We start from the raw sequence: 27040 nt of genomic DNA, 5'->3' as shown, positions 1-27040 counted from the left end.
TTTCATATTTTTTTCTTTATTTGGGACGTTGTGAATGGTTCACAAAATGAATCTAATAGAACATTCAACAAGCATATATTCAGACATGTCGATCCATTTTCACTTAGTATGAGTGGCATCAGCCCAATTTCACATGGCTTGATTTGCTGAAAATGTCTCTCCCACTCATTCCTACAGCGCAAGCTCCAGCCTCTGTTGCACAAAGTCCCGTTGGCATCGGCAGTACCTGTCCAAGGCATGACTTCTCATTGGTGGAGATAAGCTTAGAGCGTCTCAGAGTGCAACATGTTTAATATTAATATCCTTTACCCTGACCAGCTCACTCTTAGATATGCACTAAGCAAAACAAATAATTCACTGTTGTTCAAAGCTGATCAAACTCCATTCCAGAGCACCAAATCCAAGTGCATGGGAGTTGCAGATAAGAGCACTGTTCTCTGGTCAGTTCCCTGTATGACCGGCTGGTGGGTAGAAGTGGATGAACTAATGTGGACTGAAACGGTTCAATCAGTAATGTCTAACCACTCAGCACCATTTTGTATACGTCAGTGCCAACACCAGAGCATCTGACATCCAGGAAGTGATGATGTCGCTGGCGACAGAGGTACGAGAATGTTATTTTGGAGCCTTGCTCCTTTCCAGCTCATCCCCCCCAAAGACATGCTTGCGACAGTCAAAAGTCCAGCTGACTGGATGGTCTCTCCTCCCCCACTCCAGAGACACCCGCCGCCCACCCTGCCGAGTGACTGTGGCCTGCCATCCTTTTGGCCTGACACTGTTGGAGGGGTGGGCTGCGATTGGTGGGTGCGAGTGAGAGGGCCACTCACTCTTGTTTGGAACGCCAGAACCTTCCGGCGATTGAGCCCAAGGACATGCCCTGCTTCTTCTGCTTGGTCAGCTCTGCCAACCTCTGTTCTTCTTCCTGTCCCCACACAAACAAAATCTACAGTTAGATCAGTACAATGGACTATTGCTCCAAAGCTCTCGCAAAACAGAAAGGGCATCAAGCTATCAACAGTGAAAAGGTTTTTCCCTACAGAAAATGTCATGTTTGAGGATGAGGACACTCCTCTTATGTTAATAATATTGGTAATGTTAGTGTATTTGTTAGTTGTCATCCATTGCTCCTATACATTGGGTTTGTTTAGACTGTACCTGTGCTAACTGCGCTTGTCTGCGTTTGAAGGCCTCTACGGGGTCATCTTCCAGTGCATAGTTCTCCAGGACGGAGCGGACGTCATCCACTCCACTGAGAGCAATGGCTGCCAAAGAGAAACACGAATGAATAGCGTGTCTGGGATGGAACAGGTTGGTCAACACACACTGACCATACACTTACTCTTGAGAAAATGAGCTAGGTCATAGAGTGTTCGGTCCTCTGAGTTGCCGTCCCATTTCGTCAGAGCCATGCCATTGAAAGGCTGCAGGCTGAAGGCTTCCCTCTTACAGTCTACCACTATCACCTTGGAAGTGTCCCGGTTCAGACACGACACGTCCTACAGGGGGTGGAAGAGTTGAGTTACAAGACACTCTCTGAAGGAATTTATCTAAAGTTTCGATTAAAAAAAAAATCTATGGTAATTGTGACAATTGGAAGAAATACACAAATGGCTTGCAATCATCTTTTTTCATCAATAAATGTAATGTTTGCATATACAAACATTACATTCATTGATGAAAAAAGGTGATTGCAAGCCATTTGGAAAGTATTCAGGCGCCTTGAGTTTATCCCCCCCCAAAATCTGTGTTACGTTACAGCCTTATTCTAAAATTTACTAAAACATTTTTCCCCCTATCAATCTATCTACACACAATAACGACAAAGCGAAACAGGTTTAGACATATTTGCAAATATATTAAAAATAAACAAATACCTTATTTACATAAGCATTCAGACCCTTGATACTCGAAATTGAGCTCAGGTGCATCCTGTTTGCATTGATCGTCTCGAAATGTTTCTACAAATTGGTGTCCACTGGTGATAAATTCAATTGATTGGACAGGATTTGGAAAGGCCGACACACCTGTGTATATAAAAAAAAAGGTCCCACAGTTGACAGTGCATGTCAGAGCAAAAACCAAGCCACGAGGTCGAAGGAACTGTTCGTAGAGCTCCGAGACAGGATTGTCTCGAGGCACAGATCTGGGAAAGCGTACCAAAAACATTTCTGCAACATTGAAGGTCCCCAAGAACACAGAGGCCTCCATTCTAAAATGGAAGAAGTTTGGAACCACCAAGACTTCCTAGAACTGGCTGCCCGGCCAAACTGAGCAATCAGGGGTAGAAGGGCCTTGGTCAGGGAGGTGACCAAGAACCTGATGGTCACTCTGACAGAGCTCCTCTGTGGAGATGGGAGAACCTTCCAGAAGGACAACCATCTTTCAATACTCTACCAAATCAGACAGAAACCACTCCTCAGTAAAAGTCATGACAGCCCGTTAGAGTTTGCCAAAAGGCAGCTAAAGGACTGACCATAAACAAGATTCTCTTGTCTGATGAAACCAAGATTTAACTCTTTGGCCTGAATGCCAAGCATCACGTCTGGAGGAAACCTGGCACTATCCCTACGATGAAGCATGGTGGTGGCAGCATTTGCTGTGGGGATGTTATTTAGCAGCAGGGACTGGGAGACTAGTCAGGATCGAGGGAAAGATGAACGGAGCAAAGTACAGAGAGATCCTTGATGAAGAGCGTTCAGGACCTCGGATTTGGGCGAAGGCTCAACTTCCAACAGCACAACGACCATAAGTACACAGCCAAGACAATGCAGCAGTGGCTTCGCGACAAGTCTCCGAAAGTCCATGAGTCACCCAGCCAAAGCTCGGACTTGAACATCTCTGGAGAACTGAAAATAACTGTGCAGCAACGCTTCTCATTCAAACTGACAGAGATTGAGAGGATCTGCAGAGAAGAATGGGATAAACTCCCCAAATAGACTCGAGGCTGTAATCGGGGGTGCTTCAACAAAGCACTGAGTAAAGGATCTGAATACTTATGTAAATGTCAGTTTTTATACTTTTGCAAAAATTTCTAAAAACCTGTTTTCGCTTTGTCATTATGGGGGTAGTGTGTGTAGTCTGATGAGGGAAATAAACAATTTAATCCATTTTAGAATGAGGCTGTAACAACAAAAATGTGGAATAAGTCAAGGGGTCTGAATACTTTCCGAATGCACTGTACACACATTTGTAGAGGGGAGAACAAACCCACTTCCACTGGCCTGCCCTGTGCAGTCAGTTTCAGTGGTAGACCTGGGGAGCAGATGGAGAGGGACGCTCTCCACCTCACTGAGGTTATCTGGATCCCCCGGAGGTGCCCGCAGTGTGTGTGTGTGTGTGTGTGTGTGTGTCTAGAGGTATAGGAAAGAACCAGCACTCTCAATAAATAATCGGCATCTGCCTTCCTTCTGAAACAGGGCCTAATCCCCAAGAGAATGTGTGTGGATGTGTGTATATTGACTTGTGTGCGTTTCTACATTAGCCCTTGTGTGAGGTGCAGTAACAAGTTTGTGAGTGATGTATTGATGTCTGTGCTTACAGTTGGTCAACCTTTATGATAACTTACTATTTCAGTCAGATAAATATAGTGTGTGTTTGGCACATGTGTAGTTGAGAGTTGGGCTGGTGGGCCGTGTGATGCATACAGTGCTTCAGAAAGTATTCATAACCCTTGACTTATTCCACGTGAGTTACAGCCTAAATTCAAAATGTGTATTTCTCACCCATCAACACAAAATTCCCCATAATGATAAAGTGAAAACATGTTTAGACATTTTTGCAAATGTATTGAAAATGAAATCCAGAAACCCCTTTGCTATGACACTCCAAATTGAGCTCAGGTGTATCCAATTTCCTTTGATCACACTTGATATGTAGCTAACATTTGGGAGTCCACCTGTGGCCAATTCAATTGTTTGGACATGATTTAGAATGAAACACACCTGTCTATATAAGGTCCCACAGTTGACAATGTTAGAGCAGAAACTAGACCATGAAGTCTGAGGAACTGTATGTGGATCTCAGAGAAAGAATGATGACGAGGCATATATTTGGGGAAGGGTAAAAATAAAAGAGACAACAAAAAAAAAAAATCTAGAGTGTTGAAAGTTTCCAAGAGCGCAGTGTTCTCCATCATTGGGAAATAAAAAATAAATAAAATGGAACTACCCAGACTCTGCCTAGAGCTGGCCGTCTGACTAAATTGAGCAACTGGGCAAGAATGACCTTGGTCAGGGAGGTGACCAAGAACCAATGACCACTCTGACAGAACTACAGAGTTCCTTGGCTGAGATGAGAGAACCTGCCAGAAGGACAAATCTCTACAGCACTTCATCTGGGAGAGTGACCAGATGGAAGTCACTCCTGAGAAAAAGGCACGACAACACACCTGGAGTTTGCAAAAAGGAACGTGAAAGACAGATCACAAGCCAAAAGAGTGTGATCTGAGGACACAAAAAATGGTCTGAATGCAAAGCGCTATGTCTGGAGAAAACCAGACACAGCTCATCTTCCCTACCGTGAAGCATGGTTGTGGCATCATCATGCTATGGGGATGCTTTTCAGCGGCAGGTACGGGGCGACTGATAAGGATAGAGGGAACAATAGATGGAGACAAATACAGGAAAATCCTTGATGAGGACCAGCTTCGGATTGCAAACGACCATAGACTGGGGCAAAGATTTATGTTCCAACAGGACAATGACCCCAAGCATACAGCCAAAGTAACACTGGAATGGCTTCAGAACAAGAATGTGATTGTTTAGGCCAGGTCATCTGATGCATCACTCCATCTTTCTCCTTGGTCAAATAGCCCTTACACAGCCTGGAGGATTGTTGGGTCATTGTCCTGTTGAAAAACAAATGAAAGTCCCACTAAGCCCAAACCAGATGGGACGGCGTATCGCTGCAGAATGCTGTGGTAGCCATGCTGGTTAAGTGTGCCTTGAATTCGAAATAAATCAGACAGTGTGGGGGCACTTTGCTGCTCACACTATAACACCACCACCTCCATGCTTTACGGTGGGAAATGCACATGCGCAGATCATCCGTTCACCCACACCACATCTGACAAAGACACAGCGGTTGGAACCAAAAATCTCAAATTTGGACCAGACCAAAGGACAAATTTCCACCCGTCTAATGTCCAAGGCTCATGTTTCTTGGCCCAAGCAAGTCTCTTCTTATTGGTGTCCTTTAGTAGTGGTTTCTTTGCAGCAATTCGACCACGAAGGCCTGATTCACAAAGTCTCCTCTGAACAGTTGATGTTGAGATGTGTCTGTTACTTGAACTCTGTGAAGCATTTCTGAGGCTGGTAACTGTAATGAACTTATACTCTGCAGCAGAGGTAACTGGGTCTTGCATTCCTGTGACAGTCCTCATGAGAGCCAGTTTCATCATAGCGCTTGGTTTTTGTGACTGCACTTGAAGAAACTTTCAAAGTTCTTGAAATGTTCCATATTGACTGACCTTCATGTCTTAAAGTAATGATTGACTGTTTTTTCTCTTTGCTTATTTGAGCTGTTCTTGCCATAATTTGGACTTGGTCTTTTACCAAATAGGGCTAATTTCTGTATACCCCCCTACCTTGTCACAACACAACTGATAGGCTGAAACACAACTTCTTCGGGATCATTGTCCCCTCCACGGGACGGTTGAGCTAACGTAGGCTAATGTGATTAGCATGAGGTTGTAAGTAACAAGAACATTTCCCAGGACATAGATATGTCTGATATTGGCAGAAAGCTTAAATTCTTGTTAATCTAACTGCACTGTCCAATTTAGTGTAGCTATTACAGTGAAAGAATACCATGCTATTGCTTGAGGAGAGTGCACAATTTTGAACATGAAAAGTTATTAATAAACAAATTAGGCACATTTGGGCAGTCTTGACAATTTTTTTAACAGAAATGCAATGGTTCATTGGATCAGTCTAAAACTTTGCACATACACTGATGCCATCTAGTGGCCAAAAAAATACATTATGGCCTCTCTTGCATTTCAAAGATGGTACAAAAATGTTTACAAAAGAACGGTTGTTTTTTTCCTTGAAATGCATTCCAGGTGAGTACCTCATAACGCTGGTTGAGAGAATGCCAAGCTGTCGTCAAGGAAAAGAGTGGCTATTTGAAGAATGTCAAAAAATATTTGTTACTACATGATTCCATATGTGTTTTTATAGTTTTGATGTCTACACTATTATTCTACAATGTAGAAAATAGTAAAAATAAAATAAAAACCCTTGAATGAGTAGATGGACCAAAACTTTTGACCGGTAATATACATTTCTGTATTCCATTTTTCAATAAATAAAAAAAAACATGTTTGTTTTCACTTTATCCCCATAATGACAGTGTGTGTAAATGAGTGCTCTTTTTTAAAATTGAAACCATTTTGAATTCAGGCTGTAAAACATTTGGAATAAGTCAAGGGGTATGAATACTTTCTAAAGGCATTGTAGGGCTCCAGTTTCACAGCCAGCCGTGCTCTGTGATCCCCTAACAAAGCAACAGGCTGTAAGCCAGAGTAGGCATGTGTCCTACCCCCACACTCTCTCACAGGGTGACACACCCCTACCCACATGTTTGGTGTGCAGATAAACACACTGCACTAGTATGACAACTTAAATCTGACTCTCCCGTGGAGAACAGAATGACAATTTGAACTAAAATAAAAAAATAAAAACTGAAACGCTAATTTGGTGTGGCAGTCGAGCACTCAGTCTTTCAACTCCATCCAGTTGGTCCACCTGTGACAGAAGGTCGTGCCCTCCACTAACTGCCCTCTGTCTTCAAGGGTTCCCTCAAAGTTGGACTTGTCATCAACATCAATGGCTGATTCTACCACAGCCTGGTTCTATCACAGTTAATTAGACAGACCGGCCGATAATGTGAGTCGTCAGATAGGCCCGCTGATTTTATTGGCACCTTGCATCTGTGACTCCACATTGTTTGAAAACTTTTTTGGGGAAAAAAAAAATAAAACACCATCGAAATTCACCATTGGACAGACGCCTGGGGCCTCGGGGGACTCGGCTCTCTATTCAGACCTCCCTTTCTCTCGCTCCCTCACTCTCTTTCTGCCTCCCTGTTGCGCTTCAGAGGGCCAGATGGAAGGCGAAGAAGGGGAGAGGAAGGGGGAGGAGAGAGGGGGTGAAGAGAGACAGATATGGGCAGAAGGTCACCAAAGGAAGGGGATGAGGACAGGACACACGTGAATTCAGGTGAGTACACAGGAGGAGATCCTCTATGTAACGTTAGAATCAGGATGACTAAAATCACCAAATAAATACATTCAAGTTCTGTATAGCAGGGGGTAGCAGGTTACCCTCATCAACTCATGTTTCCCGATGAATACGAGTTTTAGTAGTGAGTGATTAACATGGAAAGAACTGACCCCGATGAATAACCCATATCCATGCATCATCACATAGAAAAGGTATACCTATAAAACCTACCCACCACGTCAGCCATACACATCACAACAGCTAGGCCAACGTAGGGACCATAACCACTTTCACTACCAGGCCAAGTTTCCCCATGCATTACAAAAGCACTCCACTGAAACATGGTGATGTAGGCTATCCATGTTACGGTCTGATACAGCCAGTAATATACAAGAATTTAATAGATGCTGGATAGGAGTAAAGCAACAGCAGCCATCTTAGAAAGCATTGCGTTAGAAGTTCCCTCAGATGACAAATTAGGTTAACTTAGTTTAGCAAAGTCATTAACACTGCTGTACTTCAGCCATGCATGGAGACAGACTCTGGCTGTTGGAGAGAGGCAGGCATAAGGTTAATGAGGCCCAGAAGGGGGGGTGGGGGGGGGAGAGAACCCCCCCTATTGTCAGGGGGCGAGAACGAGAGAAAGAAAGAGGGATGGAGTCGGAGCATAGGAGAATCAATGCTGGAGCAGAAGGCGGCTATGCAGTGGAGACACGGGGGGTATGGCGCCATTGTGTCGACTGGGTCACAGTGGAAAGGGGAGCACCGGGGGATCTGGGCTGGGGGCTTGGCCCAAGAGGAGCGGGGTTGAAAAGGAGCACACCAACGTCTCAGAGTCTTAAACTCAACGAAAAGTCTTAGATAACAAAGAAACGGAGACAGTGAAAGAGTGAGAGAAAGCGCATACACTGGTCTAGCCAAACTAAAGCAAATCAAACAAACAGGGCATTTGTCTGAACAATGATGGATTTTATACACTAACATGACATTTCTGTTTTAAATTCAGAAATATGGAAAACATTAAATTCACAGAATGCTGTGTTATTGGAGGCTTATGCAGTGTACATTAAACTGTGTGTACACACACACACACACACACACACGGTGGCCATGGTGGAATGTCAGCCTGATGATTTGTTTACCTTGACGTGATGTCCCTCCACGTAACGCGTGGCGTCCCTGAAGAGGCGGTACATGACAAAGCCCTGGGGATCGATGCTGTCAATCAGAGGGTACGCCGTCTGGTGAGAGAGAAACCGCATCACATCACAACCTCACAGCATTGACATGCTAGATGCTTCTGCATATGCATGATGGCCATCGGTTACATGGCTAGAGTTGGGCTGAGGATTGGGTCAGACCTTTGATTGTTTTGCATGGGGTCTAGCTTCCTGGTTACGACTCATAAAAGCCCACTTAAAATCTCTTCGCATTAGAAAATCTGAAGTAACAGCTTCTCATAGTACTATATGGTTTAGTCAGCACTAATGCAGTGGGTAGGTGGAGAATACGTGTGCCAATGTGAAGCACAGGAAACTTTGATGGGTTAATGATCTGCAGCGTTACAGACAGACTTCAGTTTGACTTGGCAGTCACTGCTGCAGGTCAACACAACACTGACCTTCACCGAGAGAAAACAAAACAGTCCACATCTAAACAAGGGGCCAATTAGACCTTGAGCGGAGCATGGCTCATTTGCATATACATGTCGGCATGAATAAAAGGGGCCTTTGGAGCCCAAAAGGAAACCCATTCTGAATTCGCCTGTCGGCCAAGACGTAGGTTATTAGGACAAACAATAGGGGCGAGGCGTATTGGTGCCAAAACAACAAAAAGTCAAAACGCAACAACACTAGGGATGTTGTTTGAGATCAAGAATCAGTGAGAGTTTGGAGTGGCATAACACATTCAAACGTCATGGATTTGTTTTGAGGTGACCATTAGAACAAATGTCTACAGGGGAATCGAGGTGGTGACAGGTGCAGTCACAACAAACGCTCTAAGCTACACCCAGCGGTAAGAGCGGCCCTGATTGGCTGTGGTGGAGGGAGGCTGTGGCAGGTGGCTGTTAGGTGAGGCAGGCAGGTCTACGCCTTAACCAATCCAAAATGCTTCTTCACTGAAATGTGACATATGGTAGCAGTTAATGATTTGTCCGTTGCGACACCTATAGAATTGCAGTGTTGATTGGCACGAGACAAGTTCAGAAAAAGGTACAAAAGGGTGAGTGGGGGATTTAAGGGAAATTCTGTCTCAAAGAAGACTATGCGTCAACATAGGACTTGCAAAGTTTTACTTGAAACAATGACGGTACAATAACACTGTGACAAGATCTTGTAAAAGTCGTCATTGGCCCGTGCCAGAACAGCGTTCAAACCCTCGTGTTGCAGAGTGATGTCACTCACCATGCCTGTTTCTGCAGTAAAGATCACTATCTCGTAGAGAGGAGCTAGCTGCTGGAACAGGTAGTCGATGCCTGGCCTCTTCTTGAAGCGCCAGCCTGTAGCCAGCTGTGGGGAGAACAAACCAGTCCACTTCACATGCTTAAAGATATACTAACTACTCCCAACTACAATGGGATACGTGTATTATGGCTGGAATACTCACTGAAAGCTATCCACAAAAATAGTCAGTGAATAATCCATTTAAAAATCAGTTTATTATGTTATAGAGCATCTTTTGACAGCCACTATCCAATCCACAAATACCCAGTGAATGATTGACTCAGTTTGTCGTCACGTTATCAAGTGGTATATTCACAGGTACACATTTTTTGCTTTTTCCACGGCCTAAACGGAGCAGCTTATGGCAGATGAAGCGTTTGGATGACCTCCTGGGCCACTTGTAGTCTTTTCTTCAGAAATCAAAGCCTGTGCAGGGCCGCCAGGTGGCTGACTGCTGAGGGCTGGTGTCGGGTTACGTCCACACCTCACCTGTCTATGCACGCGCCACTCGTGGGGGGAGTCATAGGGGGAGGGAGCATGATACCACTCAGGTAAGGACGAGTAGGTAGTGTCTCAGGTAGGAGGGTCTCAGCTAGGAGGGGCAGGTGGTGTTAGAGTAGGGGTTGGGACAGGCTTTGAGGGGGCCAGGTGGAAGCCACAGGTAATGGGATGGTCTTTACAGATAGTGGAGGTAAACAGGTGGTGGGCCCCCAGCGACCCACAGGCCAGATGGCCGCCCGCCACACACAGAGGGACGGGGGAGGCCGAGGTAAAATCCTAAGTAAACAAATAAAAAAAACGATTCTATTTATGAATGATTAATGTACAATCAAACCCAAGGAATGAGACGATACATGTTTTATCTTGTTGTGTTCTTGGCTATACTGAGAGAAGGCATCCAGGTCACCCAGCCAGTCACTGGTACCAGGAGGCCAGGGTGAGGTGCTGGGTGAGAGGTACGTACCGACCACTCGGGGTGCAGCAGGACGTCTGTGAGCTCCAGGACCAGAGTGTAGGGAGGCTGGTAGTAGGGCTCCCTCAGGGGGTCAGGAAGCAGCTTGGGGCTTGTGGGCTCAATGATCATCTGGGAACGCACAGATATGACGTCGTCACACAACTATACAAAAACACGATTCTGCAGTGGGAGGAACAAGTGGCACATCAGAACTATGTGGGTCAATTGACAACAGCCAAGCTCCAATAAAAAAAATAAGTATGCAATTTGTATTTTGTGGTGAACGAGGCCTATCCCTTTAATACTTGAGGTCCTTCATAAGGGTGTTTTTCCTAAGAGTTGAAGTCTAGTCTAATGTCAACATGGTCACAAGCAAGTTGCAGTAAAACACACGGAGGCCATCACTCCCGGCTCGCAGGAGGAGTAAAATTGGAGGGGATTGTATTTGGCTGCTTATGTGGGAATGCAGGAGCGTTAAAAGATGGTCTACTTCCTTATTTAGTTGGTTGGCTCTTAGCTGGCCTCATCACTGCAAACCCCAGAAAACCAGAATCCTATAAGAACCAGCTGCAAGAGGGAGATGGGACGCGTGGAAGAGAGAACTGACATGTTCAAGAGACCAGGGAGGAGAGGGTGTGTGTGTTGTCAATATGCAGGGTGGAAAAAGGGTGGGCGTTCGTGTGTACACACACACACGGAGACAGGGGGCTGTTCACGCTCCATTGAAGAGATCAAAGCGCTACGAGGGAGATGGATTTTGGTGGGTGGGTGTGTGGGTGTGTGTGTGTGTGTGTGGGGGGGGGGTTTAACTGAACGGCAGCTGCAGGCCCATGCAGAGAGGCCTTCCTGCTCTAAGCAGTCTGGCTGCACCTGCCTCTGCTTCAGTAAAGACAGACAAGCAGCCTAACATGGCTCCCAGTGTAAATATCCCAATCCAGCGGTTAACCCAGGGGTTTAGTGGACAAGGACCTTCTATTCTACCACCCTGAACCAGCCACAGGAGGAAAAGGCTGACTAGATCAGCCACATAGCACATACTACCAACTGTAGAGTGGAGCAATCCACTGATCAGGTTACATTGAACAGCGGGAGTGGCAAAGACCGTTTTAACCGTCTTGTGTTCGTTTATCATCACCCACCTGTCTGTAGTCTTGGAAATACTTCAACGTCCTTCTCAACTGCTGGATAACCGGTGCGTCTGTAAGAGAGATCAGCTATAAACAGTGTGGAGTGAGCATCGTTTCTCAACACGCTATACTCAAGACTGAACACTGAGCCTAAGGGGAGTTGTGGTGCATGCATGTATAGGACATAGGAGTTATTGAGCATCTCAAGCCAACTCCGGTGTTGGTAGACTGTACATAGCTGTAGTCCTAATGAATTACATTTTTAAAAAGGGGGCAATCAGCAGTTTCTACATACACGGAACCAAAATATAAAATATGTAAAGTGTTGGTCCCATGTACTGACATTTTTTTTTTTTTTAATCAAAGAAATGTTCCATACACACAAAAAGCTTATTTCTCTGAAATTTGGTGCACAAATTTGTTTACATCCCTGTTAGTGAGCATTTCTCCTTTGCCAAGATAATCCACCCACCTGACAGATGTGGCATATCAAGAAGCTGACTAGACAGCATGATCATTACACAAGTGCACCTTGAACTGGGGACAATAAAAGGCCACTAAAATGTGCATTTGTCACACAACACAATGCCACAGATGTCTCAAGTTGAGGGAGCGTGCAGTTGGCATGCTGATTGCAGGAATGTCCACCAGAGCTGTTTCTAGAGAATTGAAAGTTAATTTCTCTGCCATAAGCCACCTCCAACTTCGTTTTAGAGAATTTGGCAGTATGTCCAACCGGCCTCACAACTGCAGACCACATGTGGGCGAGCGGTTTGCTGATGTCAATGTTGTGAACAGAGTGTCCCATGATGGCAAGTGGGGTTATGGTATTGGCATGCATAAGCTATGGACAAGAACACAATAGCATTTGATCAATGGCAATTTGAATGCACAAAAATACAGTGACGAGATCCTGGGGCCCATTTCTTTAAAGTATCTGTTACCAACAGATTTTTATTTATTTAACTAGGCAAGTCAGTTAAGAACGAATTCTTATTTACAATGACGACCTACACTGGCCAAACCCAGACAACGCTGGGCCAGTTCTGCGCCACCCTATGGGACTTCCAAACACAGCCGGTTGTGATACAGCCTGGATTCGAACCAGGGTGTCTGTAGTGACGCGTCTAGCATGGAGATGCAGTGCCTTAGACCGCTGCACCACTCGGGAGCCCAGGGGGTGTTACCCAGTCATGTGAAATCCAAACATTAGGGCATAATGAATTTATTTAAAATTGACTGATTTCCACATATGAACTGAAACTCAGTAAAAGTCTGAAATCGTTGCGTTTATATTTGTTCAGTATACATTTAGACAAATTAATATATACCCATTGATTATTGAAGAATATAACAAATACGTCATGAGCTTAGTTCAGTCATTTCCCATCAGCATCTAAAATAAGCTTGTTTTACTCCAATGTTTGTAAACAAAATCTAAAACATGGTTAAAACTATGTTTTGAGGCTATCATTTTAATATCATGGATGGTTAGTCCTCGCATCCATAGCTGAATTTGAGAGTGGTTCAATTTCTCCAGCTTTTTAAACGAACCAGGGAGACCGCTTTATTGTTTCTACAGCTGATTGCCGCTTTAAGAAAGGCATCTCTGTAGGGGACCACAGCATTGGTCCCAACAGATAACATCTCAGCAATTTGATGGCAGATGCTCCTAGGCTAGTTCTCCACTCAGCTAAAGCATGCAGCCAGGGGCCTCTGGGATGTGTAGTCCTTTGGGACAGAGACGGAGTGAGAGAGATGGAGTGGCTCTCTATGGGCCTATAGCATCCGGACAGTGTGTATAACCAGGCAGGCCCCTCTGGGTCCCCCAGCCGAGTAATAGCAGGCCTGGGAGTGGGTGAGCTGGTGAAACACCCCCTACCCCTCCGGCCTGCCTGCGTATGTGTGTTTTATAAGGCCTGGGCGGAACATACTCTTCCAGAGAGCGTGGGACTGTGACCGGCCCTGTTGACAAACCTCTCCCCTGGGAAAGCAGAGCCAAGCCAGGCTGGGGGTGGGTGGTGATCGTTACAACCCCCTGGAGAGGGACGGGGGTTGCCGAGGAGTGTGTATGCATGCGAGTACGTGTGCACAAAATGTGTAATACGTTCGTGTCTGTGCGCGTGCCCCTGTGTTTGTGCCTCAGAGTCACTGTGAGGATAGGATGGATCAAGGCACGCTTTTATGGTAATAAAAGGGGCTGGGGGTTGGTAGTGGTGGGATGAGATTGAAAGGAGGATGACAGGTAAAGGATGGTGACGAGATTAATGTGTCAGCCAGGCCACAGTGGGTCCTCCAATGATGTGAGAGGTGGGGAAGCTACCTCTAAGGGGCAAAGGATCTAGCCATATAGTCAGGGACATAGGCATTCCATTTTCTCCATTGGTAACTGTTGGATGTCACTATGACTGTGATCACATTAACTCCCATTATGGCAAAAACAGTTGGGACTGACATCGACTCTGAAAGGAAGACCGTTACAAACTAAAAAAACAAAGGCTCCCAGAAAAGAAGGCTTTGACAAGCAGCACTCTGGTCAGGCTGCCTCTTGTCCTAACCTTGTTTGCCAGTGTAAGAGAGGGAGGCCATTGCGGCCAGTGGAAAGGCTACGTTGCTCTCGGAAGGGATGTCCATTTAAACAGGCAAGAAGTAGGGAGGGAACAAGGGAGGAAAGGAGGAAGGGCGAGAAAGATCGATGGCCGTGCCTCCGGACACAACAAAGGCCTCCTTTAATCCACGACCGGGGGGGCATATGCTCCGCTAGTTTGCTTAAGGCCATTATTACTCAATTGCCTTTCTTCTCCCTGTTCTGTTTTATTTTTTTGGGGGGGGGGGGGGGGGGGGGCTCTTGCTTTTCTTTTATGGCCCGCGCTGTCAATCGCTTCTTTCTTGGGCCGTGACAAACAGTCGGCCGACCTCGCTCTTTGCGGTGGGGCTCTATTAGAGTATCTGTTCAGGGACATAGGCTATTGGTTGGGCCGGTAGGTGTAGGAGGCAGGCTGGATTGGTTAGTTTGTTTGTTTCTCTTTGCGGTGGGGCTCTATTAGAGTATCTGTTCAGGGACATAGGCTATTGGTTGGGCCGGTAGGTGTTTGTTTGGAGCACTGGTGGTCTCTATCCTCCTAGGGGCTGTAAGTCTGTCAGAGTGAGCAAACATGGAGGTCGTACAGAACGGCCCCTCATCAACTCAAAGCCAAATACCGGCTCTGAGGATCCTAGCTGCAGGATACTAACTGGGACACATGGGACGATGAATGATGTGATAAAATGGACCGAAAGAGATGTCTTCCAAATCTTGATACGCCTCCAAAAATTACAAGTCAGTTATTTAAGCCTAATAATAGTGCTTGAAGAGAAATGCATTTTCTCTCCCTCTAAAACATCTGGTGTGTGTGTACTGATTGATTCCATACTGCATCAAGACCGTTTAATAGACCCACAGTACACACTAGAAAGCAACAACTTCCAACCTCAGTGAGTACTTTAAAAGCAGTCCTGCACTTGTTACACCCCAGTGTGACCTCAACAGCATGGTCTTTGGGGAGGTCATCACCACCACAGCGTCCAACGCTCCTCCTCAGCATAACGCCCCTGGCTCTGAATACCATCACTTGGCATGGCGACACAGATCTGGCGAGCACGCCTGACCTCGTCGCCCCAGGTCCCTGAGGACCCATCCAGCAGAGGCGTCCAGGCTGCCCCCCACCCCAATCCCCTCCACTAGCCTTCTGCCACTTGGGGTGGAGGGGCGCGTGGGCAGGGGGCTCAAATGCTCCCTCTACGCTCCCCCGTGGGCCCCTTAGACCATCAATGGCCTTCATTAGGGGTATTGAACACTGTGGGTGCATCAGGGCTGGCCAATAACAGCAGCAGCCGAAGCAGCACTCTGGACACTGACGGAAATAAAGGGATGGAGCAGCAGTGCCAGATAGAGACAGGACTTTGGGGAGCGTGACAGCGTGAAGAATTAATGAAGCAATTATTGGTATAACAGGGTGATTGTTATGCGTTTATAAAATCAACACTTCTGGAAAGGGCCACAGCTGTCCCCGGCATTAGCATAGCTTTGAAGCAGGGAGGGGAGGCACCTCGCGACTCAGTCCCCCTGCTCTGTCATTTCAACAGCAGAGCCAGTCCTAGGAGAACACTACACATTCCCTCTGAGCTCCACACTGGCCAAACGTGCACTCAGAGGGGAGAGAGAGGATGTCAATCAAAATACCAATGAAACACACACAGCTAGGACTACAAATCTATTGGGGAAACCAATGGGTTTTAATACTATTAAATTAAAAATGGAGAGAAACAATCAAATGGCCAATTTCCTGTGTCGGTCTGATCATGAGGCCCTTTTCACCAGGTTGTCAGCCTGGCAGTTTATAGGGATGACTGAGAGGCATATGGGGCTGACGGCAGAACAGGCAAGCCGGGGCTCATCTGGACCACTGTCAGTGAATGGGTGGTCAAGTTGTAAAAGTGGTATGGATATGTTAGGTATTAGAATGCTAGAGGTCTGCCTGAGGGTGCAAACAAACAGCACCTCAACATCACTCCTTTTTATTGAGAAATCTAAGGTGAACCTAAATGAGGCGAAGACTTCACAAGTTAACCACCAACAGCTGTCTGAACCTTGTTATTCCATGTTTACGTAGCCTTTGCATCAGCTATAAAAGATTACATCAGTTATGTGAATCGAGATCCATTTACAGCCCAGGACCAGATTTATGGGAAGGCAGAGGTGTGCCAAAAGCCTCGGAGACCAAGGGGGCATTAATAAAACACTTCTCTAAGCTAACTCAACTTTGAGAAAAGAAAACCTCTCCAAAATACCATAGGGACTCAGTCGTTGAGGAAACAAAAAAGGAAAACAACTCACCGTTATCAAACTCATCTGGAATCTGTAAAAGACAGAAGGAAGGTGAGAAATAGTCCACTTCACAGGCTTGTGTATGCCAGGTCAGTGTCAGATGGTACTGTTGACAGAACTTGACATGAATTACACTATGGCCTAATGCACAAGGTAAATAACGTGACATTTTGTGGTTGTGTTGACGTTCAAATGTCAGTGTCAGCCAATTCAGCTGTTGGTGTTTAGGTCCAAATAGCCACGATACCTCTCAAATACTACAGAATATTCCTTTATTGAAGTCGATAGCCTTCCAGGTTAGTTAGCATTTCATCTCTCTATGCATCAACACCAGGGCTAGGCAAATAGATTCAGACGCAGGTTGATTTCTCAGCGCAAATGGTCGAGGGAGCCACTCACGTTCTACTCTCCACACAGATGCTGGGCTGTCCAGGCATTGTGCACTGTGTCGTAGTGTCCAGTATATATTTTTTTTATTTAACTAGGCAAGTCCGTTAAGAACAAATTCTTATTTACAATGGACGGCCTAACCCGGACGACGCTGGGCCAACTGTGTGCCGCCCGATCATGGCCGGTTGTGATACAGCCTGGAATCAAACCAGGGTCTGTAGTGACACCTCTAGCACTGAGATTCAGTGCCTTAGACCGCTGCCCCACTCAGGAGCCCTGTTGCTTGTCTCTGTGCATTACGTGCTGTCATGCCTACGTGTTAGACCTGGCCCCTCCCTCGCGGTGACACTCTCACCAGCCCACCAATTCATCTCTCAGCTGATGAATATTCAGCTGCATCTGCCAGCAGGTCCCTGGCCCGGCCCACCTGGGGGTCTGCCTGCCCAAGACAGGCAGGAAGGCAGACAGAGAGAGCCAGCCGGGGGCCGAGTGGGACACCACATGCTGCACGCTTGGGCCACTACATGGGAACCGAGGGGGTAGGCTGGAGCTGTTTCATCCCCCTCAACACCCCTCCCTCCCTATCAAGGCTGTCCTGAGTGTGTTGCAGTGGTTGAAGAGACACTGCTCAACTACGCTCTCTGCTGCCTGTGCATGGTTATGAACTTTCCTTATATAACGTAGATCATTTGATCAGTGACAGTTCACTGTGATGGTCATTACTGCGTTGGGGTAGGCCGACACATCTAGCACAGATTCAGTGCTAGAGCTGTCACTACAGACCCTGGTTCGATTCCAGTCTATCACAACTGGCCGTGATCGGGCTGCGCACAATTGGCCCAGCGTCATCTGGGTTAGGGTTTGGCCTGGCTAGGACCCCATGTCCCTTAATGTTGATGTGGTTGATACTGACAAGAAGCACATGGCTGAGCTCTTTAAATCAGCACTTTATTAAGTCAGGATTCCTATTGGTCTCAGCCATGCCTCCTTGCCCATCCAACATTTCCTCATCTCCCACCCCTTCTAATGCGACTATCCCCGATGCTTCTCCCTCTTTTCCCCTGCCCCGCTACAAAGTTCCTCCTTGCAGGAAGTCACTGAGTCTGAGGTGCTAAAGGAGCTCCTTAAACTTGACCCCAAAAAAACATCTGGGTCAGATGGTTTAGACCCTTTCTTTAAGGTTGCTGCCCCTACCATCGCCAAGCCCCTCTCCTTTCTGGGGAGGTTCCCATTGCTTGGAAGGCAGCCACAGTTCGTCCTTTATTTAAAGGGGAGATCAAGCCTATCCTAACTGTTATAGGCCAATTTCTATTCTGCCCCGTTTATCAAAAGTGTTGGAAAAACATGTCAATAATCATCTGACTGGCTTTCTTATGTCTATAGTAATCTCTGGTATGCAATCTGGTTTCCTCTCAGGTTATGGACGCTTCACTGCAACCTTAAAGGTCCTCAATGATGTCACCATTGCCCTTGATTCTAAGCAATGTCGTGCTGCTATTTGTATTGACTTGGCAAAGCTTTTGATACGGTAGACTATTCCATTCTTGTGGGCCGGCTAAGGAGTATTGGTGTCTGAGGGGTCTTCGCCCTGGTTTGCTAACTACACCTCAGAGTGCAGTGTATAAAGTCAGAAAATCTGCCGTCTCAGCCACAGCCTGTCACCAAGGGAGTATCCCAAGGCTCAATCCTAGGCCCCCCGATCTTCTCAATTTACATCACCAACATAGCTTAGGCAGTAGGAATTTCTCTCATCCATTTATATGCAGATGATACAGTCTTATACTCAGCTGGCCCCTCCCAGGATTTTGTGTTAAATGCTCTACAACAAGGCTTTCTAAGTGTCGAACAAGCTTTCTCTGCCCTTTACCTTGTTTTGAACACCTCCAAAACAAAGGTCATGTGGTTTTGTAAGAAGAATGCCCCTCTCCCACAGGTGTCATTACTACCTCTGAGGGTTTAGACCTTGAGGACCTCATAGAAGTACTTGGGAGTATGGCTAGACGGTGCACTGTCCTCTCAGCACATATCAAAGCTGCAGAATAAAGTTAAATCTAGACTTGGTTTCCTCTATCGTAATCGCTCCTCTTTCACCCCAGCTGCCAAACTAACCCTGATTCAGATGACCATCCTACCCATGCTAGATTACGGAGAAGTAATTTATAGATCGGCAGGTAAGGGTGCTCTCGAGCGGCTAGATGTTCTTTACCATTCGGCCATCAGATTTGCCACCAACGCTCCTTATAGGACACATCACAGCGCTCTATTCTCCTCTGTAAACTGGTATCTCTTTATTCCCGTTGCAAGACCCACTGGTTGATACTTGTTTAGAAAACCCTCTTAGACCTCACTCCCCCTTATCTGAGATATCTACTACAACCCTCATCTACTGCAGCCCTCATCCTCCACATACAACATCCGTTCTGCCAGTCACATTCTGTTAAATGTCCCCAAAGCACACACATCCCTGGGTCGCTCTTCTCAGTTCGCTGCAGCTAGCGACTGGAACGAGCTGCAACAAAAACACTCAAACTGGACAGTTTCTCTCTTCTTCCAAAGACTCAATCACAGACAGACAGTTGTGGCTGCTTTGTGTGATGTATTGTTGTCTCTACCTTCTTGACCTTTGTGCTGTTGACTGTGCCCAATAATGTTTGTACCATGTTGTTGTGTTGTGACCAAGCTGTGTTGTCATGTGTTGCTGCCTTGCTATGTTGTCTTAGGTCTCGTGTGTTGTGTTGTCTCTCTTGTTGTGATGTGTTTTGTCCTATATTTATATTGTATTTAGTTATTTATTTTAATCCCAGGCCCCCGTCCTCGCAGGAGGCCTTTTGGTAAATAAGAATGTGTTCTTAAGTGACTCGCCTAGTTAAATAAAGGTTAAATTAACAAAAGATAACGGCTGATAAAGCACACTGCCTATCAGATTAGTTTCATAATGTGCCAGATAAACCTGTATATTAGGGCAAAGGTAAGGGGATGGGCCAGTGTGGCTCTTTAAGGAGAATGAAATAGGCCTAGAGTTGTTTTAAGAGGCTCGCCCCCAGATTCCAAGGTTGGCTGCTGACAGAATTTTTGGAATGCGACGGAAACGGATCTCCTTCAGCGCCGTTTGCGTAGACTATGTAGAGCCCTTAAGATGTACTTTGCTGGCAGACAACCTTGGAATCGGGTGCTATCCTCTTAGAAAACACTAGACATCTCAGTCGGAGATAAGCTTATCCTTAGAAAAGGCAGGCAGGTAAATGACTGAGTCGTATCAACCCCTATGTCGGTATTGTCTAGTACAGTGTCCAGCATCTCCGGTCTCCTTTCCTAAACCAATAGTGTCACGTAAGCTAGTCAGGGTTCAGGAAATGTGTTGAAATTCATGAAAAAAATAATGAATTAATTGATCTTATTTCAGTGCCCTGTCTCATATAATTTTCCTAATTAATTTAATTGCATGATAGTCATGGTTAATCTCAAAAAGCTAAATATGGAACTATAAAACACAATCTTGCTAGAACAGATTGGTTTAATGGGCAAAACATCGCTCTCAAGAACCACTTCTTATAACACAGAGCAGTGAATTAACTTATAACAAGACTTGGGTCTTCCAAATTGGACTTTCAGAGGAAGTTGACAGGGTACGAGGTGTGCGAATGCTCATTTAGGGGTAATTCACACCTCGACACAACAATGGGGCAGAGGCCCGGGAGATCAGGGGCAGGCCCTGTTCCCAAACCAGCTACAGGATGGCCATGGGAACTCCACCAAACAGAGGTGGCCACTCATTGCTCTGAGAGATGAAAATAGTTCCCACACTGATAGCCGTGTACAATATGGATGCATGAGAACATAGACCCTCACAGCAACACACTGGTGAGGGGCAAATCCCATTATAAGAGATGTTGCTCTAGCTAGTGAAATGAATGAGAATTGGTTGTCACTACCAAGTTCCAAAATGCACTCATCTGTTATGGAAATGCAGCACAACCTAGTCCAACCTCTAGAGCTGTGGTCACCAAGTCATGATCACTTTTGCAATCAAAAAGCAAGCAGAGATCTACTGCTCAGAATTATATATATATATATATATATTTTTTTTTTTTTTAAACATGACTTAACATGAACCTAATAAAAACAGTTCTGTAGGCATGAGATTTGTGCAGTAGGCCTAATACATTGCAGCATAGTGGCTATATGCCTGGCCTACCAATATTGTTCATTTTAGACCATATTATATTTCAAAACTCAAGCTTTGATAAAGTAGATTAGTTGGTGTAGCACTTGCGAGGCACAGCTGAGGATAAATTGAAATCAGCAAATAATTTGCTGGACTGATGGTACCTGCAGCTGATGGTCATGGTGCTTTCAAGACAACTGGGAACTCTTAAAAATAAAAAAATCCTAGGTCAAATCAGGACGTCTGTGATCTTCAGGTCGGAAAGTCAGAGCTCTAGAAAGACGTGAGTTTCAAACTTGAAATTCCAAGGTTGATGACCGTTCCAAAAGATTTTCCCCCAGTCGGATCTTGTTTTTTCCCCGGAGTACCCAGTTGTCTTGAATGCACTGAAGTGGGAGATTTGCGACTTCCCAGTTGTTTTGAACATGGCATTAGTCTAAGCAGAGGTAGACTGACCAGAGAGAGGGGACACCGTCTTCCACCTGATGGCGAAACTCGAATCGCACCACATCAGCCTCATGCACAAATTCACGTTCCTATGACCGGAGAAAGTGAAATATTCCTCGATATTAAAAGACACGACGAGCTACCCTTGTAGTAGGGTCAAACACTTTTATGTTTTGTAATAGTGTTGAACAAAAACAGTGTTGACAGTGCTGAATAAAAACTTAGACATGAACTCGCTCATTAAAACAGCAGCTCTTTGCTGTATTTGACACTCTGGTCATTGGCCTCGACTAACAGGGATCCTAATCATTTTTACTTATTTATTTTATACAAGGAATGCCTTGAAGAACGTGAATGACCGGTTGGTGACCACTGCCCTGGAATGACAAAATTGTTCTCATATTCCAGGATAATAGTTTAATCTAATTTGAACAGGGGAAAAAGGGAGCCAAACAGAACCCAATCGAAATTCTACTTGACCGACGAGAAGGCTTTAGAGATACTGATGTCACTCAGTGCAAAAATGAGTACCTCCTTATTTTATCCCCCCAGAAACTCAGTGTAGATGACTAGTCATGCTTTTACTAGCATGTTCAGCCTTAGAACCTTGAGGCAACTGCATTAATTGAAAGACAAAAATATGCTGTTGTACAAGTCTGGCCTTGAAATGTAGCTGCATTAATCTAGCCTTTGCACTCTAACATCGGACAGGTGTTCCAGACATTAGGCTCCTCTGGTACCTGACAGGAAGCCATAGAGATGAGAACAGGATCTAGCTCCTTTTCTCACAGTGACACCCAAACACCTCAAATGAACACAGCTTCTCCAGTCTGAGGGGAACAAGTGTGGGATCCAGCACGCAGAGGCCTGGCACACTCCACTCACAGCAGCCTAACAAGTGTGCCCACAAGTGCCCTTTGAAGTGGGTGATGGGTGAGAAGTGTACTCTTTTAAGTGCCCACCTACCCAAAGTTCCAAACCCAGAGCTCTAACCACTGGCAGAGGGCCACAACTCACAGCAGCCTAACAAGTGTGCCTTTTAAGTGGGAACAAGCTTCAACTGTAAAGTGAACAGCAGGGCATCAGAAGTGAAATAAGTGTGCTCTTTGAAGTGCCCTATTCCCACTGACACAGACCACAATCTCCTGAGAAGTGTGCCCTTTGGTGACTTAGTCTCACTTAAGGCAGGACATGATGGGCAACACTTCATGAGGAAGTGTGCCAGAGCTGTAGAACCAAAGACCAGGATATCATCTGGCCAAACAGGACCAAATCCAAAGCGACCACAACCTAAGACTTGGCTGTAGAGCTACTGATGTCACACAGGCAGAATGAACACCCCATTTCCTCCCCACAGAAACTCAAGGGTAGATGACTAGTCAAGTTCACTACCATGATCAGCCTTAGAACCTACTGATGAATGCAACGCCCAAATATGCTGATGTACAAGATTGCCTTGGTATGCAACTGTCTTAATCTACCTTAGGACTATTCCATTGGACAGGTAGGCCAGACGTTCACGTTAGGCTCTTCTGGTTCCTGAGAGGAAGCCATAGAGATGAGAACAGGGTCCAGCTCCTTTTCTCACAGTGACACCCAAAGACCGCCAACTGACACAGCTCCTCCAGTCTGAGGGGAACAAGTGTGGGATCCAGCACGCAGAGGCCTGGCACACTCCACTCACAGCAGCCTGACAAGTGTGCCCTTTGAAGTAAGATAAGTGTGCTTTTTCAAGTGCACACCTTCCCAAACCCTCACCTCTAACCTGTGGCAGAAGGCCACACATCACGTAAGGCCTACATCCCTCAAATCACAGCAGCCTGAGAAATGTGCCCTTTGATGTGGCCACAGGTATTTAAGTATGAAAGACCAAACTAGGGTCTTGGTGATGTAGTGAGCCAAAAGAAGTGTCCATGTTCCCAAACCCACAGCTCTAACCCCTTGCAAATATCACAGTTACCTGAGACATGTGCCCTTCGGAGGACGTTGCCCCCAATCCTGTTCTCATTCCACACAACCTGGCTAAACAAATGCCACTGAAAAATACACAGTGACCACAAGAATCATCTCAGCCAACTACAGCATGTTCACCTTGCGACAGGCTCCTTTGGTGGCTTTTGGATTATATTTTACCCTCTTATTATGGGTGTAACTTATAGTAAAATTGTGATACATTGCTGTAAGCACAAAAAAACCTTAATATTAGGTAAGTAGCCAGTCATCTCATGTACTATAATAAGGTTTTCATTCAAAAAGTGTTGAGTAAATGGACATCATTCACTCAGAGATCGACAATTCACATCATGAAGGCTGAGCCTTGGAAAGGTGTTCCAGACATTAGGCTCCTCTGGTACCTGACAGGAAGCCATTGAGATGAGAACAGGATCTAGCTCCTTTTCTCACAGTGACAACCAATCACCTCAAATGAACACAGCTTCTCCAGTCTGAGGGGAACAAGTGTGGGATCCAGCACGCAGAGGCCTGGCACACTCCACTCACAGCAGCCTAACAAGTGTGCCCTTTGAAGTGAGAGAAGTGTGCTTTTTCAAATGCCCACCTTCCCAACCCCATACCTTCAACCCATGGCAGTTAGCAGACTATTTACAGTAAGCTGACAAGTGTGCCCTTTGAAGTGGACAACAGGACCACACCTGAAAGTTTAAAGAAGTGTGCTCTTTGAAGCAGCCACCTTCCCAGACTCACACCTCTCGTCCCTGATGTGCCTTGTGGGAAACAATTCACACCGCAAGCACTAGCTTGAACCAATTAACGAGCTACATGGGATCTACCAGAGAAGTGTGATGAGTGTCACTTGAAGTAACCACCTTTCATTTTGCACACTTTAAAACCCACTGGCACAAGCCAGTCTGCTTAGAAGTTTTACAGAAATTCATCTGGCAATCTTTCACCTCTACTTTCAATAATTGGTCCTACAAGGCAATAAACCACAAGCACCGAAACATGTTTTCATTAAAACATACCGTGTTTCCTTGTTCATCCACTGAATTGCTACCTGTAGACAGGGAGAAAAACATTACTTATGATAATATTACACATCTATTTTCTTTGAAAAAACATGCACATTTATTGCATTACATGCATCAGATGCCATGCATTCACAATTCAAATGACTTCTGAAAAGCATATGGCACCGCAGTGTCAAGCGTTTCAGAAAAGAGAGACTCGTGAAACATTCAACCATTCCTTTTGACAAATATTCCACCGAGCAAGGAGAGGGGGTCCCAAATCACTCCACTATCTTCAGCATGACCTTCACTATGGCTGCTGGTTCAGTGTCAGCCCTTGACACGCTGCTGCTCTGACAGAGTGGAGGGAACAGGCGGACTCACCAAATACGTACACCATGCCGACCGCACCACCTATCCCCATCAGGCCTGCTAACCGCATCACCATCTTCTTGGCATAGGCTGTGTTCTCCTTCTGTTTCTTGTCCTCTCCCTGGTCCCGCTTCTGCTCCGAGTCCCCATCCCCTTCTGGAGGGGGCTGGCCCTGTCAAAGCAAATAGCCAGATCTGATTCCTTTTTACTTCCTCACACAAGTCAGCTTGACATTATATTGGGAATACATAGCTATAATACAGAATAGCTTGGAAAATAAGGAATTTAAGTATTTTAAAGGGAAATGAGATCAGGTGCACACACACACAGATAGGTAGTGCCAAATCAATAAAAAACTAACTCAGTGATGTAAGACAGGGGTCATAGATTCAAAAGATTGGGATTCAATTTAAAGTAAAATATCCTGCACTGTTATTAAACTGTGACAATAAGATTAATGAGCGTCTGCAGGAAATGCATTGGGGGCGGAGGGTCTACCTGACCTTCAAAAATCTAGAAAAACCTTGACAGATAATGTTACCATATATATAATGTAATGTTAGCCTTGACGTGTAAATAAATAAATAAGACGGTGGGAGTATAAGTGCTAGCTAGCTGGATATCTAGGTAAAGCTAGTTATCTACTTGGCTAGGGGATGAATCCACTACCTCCTTGGTAGCTGGCTGGCTAGTACATCTCCTGGAATATGCCTCGGTGTGTGACATGTGAAAGTAAGCTAACAAGTTACGTAACACTAACTCACTGGCAATTGATAAAAGATATGCAGCTAGCTAACTAGCGAATTATTCCGGCGAGTAGCAAAGACACTAGGCTAGCTAGCTGACTGACTGACAGGGTCCGTGCTATCTGGGATCCTCCAGACGTCACTACCCAATTGAAGGTGAAATGCAAATGGATTAGCTAAGGGTTAGGGTATGGTCAAGGAACCTGGATTGCACTGACCTGGATGACAGACTAGCCTAGCTCAACGTGCTAATCGGACGAGTTCATATATTCAGCCACATAATAGGGTGTAAATGGAAAAATGTCGTGAGAGACCCGGAGGTTCAACAAACTGGAAATGACAACATGAAAACCAAACCAGCTGATTTATTGAATGTCTCTTTGGTTTTTCTGTAGCCTTGGATGATAAAATTGTGGCTGTCTAGCTAACATTACCCAACCAGGCAGGGGGAATGTCAGTTAACGTCACCTAGCCTGCTTGACTCACCTGACTCTTCTGTTGCTGCTTAAGCCTCTCTTGCAAGATTGCTTGAGCGAGTCCACCTGTAGCACTGCCCTCTCCTGTTGGCTTCTCCGTGGAAAGTGCCCGAATCAAGTCCACCACTGCAGGGGTTGAACCACGTCTGCTCCAGTTCCTGAGCGTGAGGAGGCCCCTACTCGCCCGGACACACATGGGGAACATCGACGTCGCCGACATCTTGAATGGGAAAGAGCCGGTGACCATAGCGCGAGTGAAAAGGACAAAGGCGCCTGATTGGCTTATGTTGCTCTGAGCAACATCCATAAGGTGCAATAAAAATCGTTAAAGGTCATGTGGAACAAAATAGGGCGGTACTTACAGCTTTTCTCCAATCGAAACAAAGATTTCATTGACCTTCGAATGCACCCCAAAATGTCCATCATTACTGATGGCAATGCCCAAAGTATGTTAAAAATATATCACCTGCCCTGTAGGTTTTTACTGTAGCCTAATACACACAACTTCGAACAGTCTAAATTGTATAAAATTCATTTGGTATTTTATAAGACATGGCAAACTTAGTTTGCACTGATTTGTCTTTCAAATGTTAAACTTTTAGGCCCCTATGATGTAATAAATTATGATTTTCATAGAGCATAGCAACAATCATTATCATAATTTCATCCTTTCATGTTGGTTATTTTGCTTTTCTATATCTAATATTAATGACCACTAGAGGGTAGCCATAACAACACACAGCATCTGCTTCAAATTGTGTGTGTTGCACCCGCAGGACGAGAATTATTCTATTTCTACGGTTGCACCGACGGTACCAGAGTGACCTGCCACAGTTGTACCTGTGCACCACTCTATTTGTGG

At 45.5% G+C, this 27040-nt stretch overlaps 1 protein-coding gene across 2 annotated transcripts; it reads right to left on the bottom strand.

Moving 5' to 3' along the window:
- On the bottom strand, window positions 1-26455 carry timm50 (translocase of inner mitochondrial membrane 50 homolog (S. cerevisiae)). Of its 2 annotated transcripts, XM_014214089.3 has the most exons (11): window positions 26189-26455; window positions 24969-25128; window positions 24600-24631; window positions 16626-16647; window positions 11762-11820; window positions 10632-10751; window positions 9629-9733; window positions 8366-8464; window positions 1340-1496; window positions 1156-1262; window positions 1-922 (listed from the first exon to the last, which is right to left on the bottom strand). In XM_014214089.3, exons 1-11 carry the CDS (start codon window positions 26423-26425, stop codon window positions 824-826), a joined length of 1197 nt encoding a protein of 398 aa, XP_014069564.1. In that variant the 5' UTR covers window positions 26426-26455; the 3' UTR covers window positions 1-823. The 2 variants fall into 2 exon arrangements, with proteins under 2 accessions (XP_014069564.1, XP_045580352.1); XM_045724396.2 differs by lacking the exon at window positions 16626-16647.
- Between the last annotated feature and the right edge of the window lie 585 nt (window positions 26456-27040).

This window comes from Salmo salar, chromosome 09 (genome assembly GCF_965601325.2).
Source record: "Salmo salar chromosome 09, fSalSal1, whole genome shotgun sequence".
Lineage (NCBI taxonomy): Eukaryota > Metazoa > Chordata > Actinopteri > Salmoniformes > Salmonidae > Salmo > Salmo salar.
Note: the sequence above shows the minus strand (reverse complement) of the source record. Positions and strands in the feature narration are given on the sequence as shown.

Excerpts from the sequence above, each read along its gene's own strand:
- timm50 (XM_014214089.3), bottom strand. The coding sequence starts at position 26,425 with ATGGTCACCGGCTCTTTCCCATTCAAGATGTCGGCGACGTCGATGTTC. Across the intron at positions 25,129-26,188 it reads AGCAGCAACAGAAGAGTCAG|GGCCAGCCCCCTCCAGAAGG; the intron begins GTGAGTCAAGCA and ends TTGCTTTGACAG. Across the intron at positions 24,632-24,968 it reads CGGCATGGTGTACGTATTTG|GTAGCAATTCAGTGGATGAA; the intron begins GTGAGTCCGCCT and ends CCCTGTCTACAG.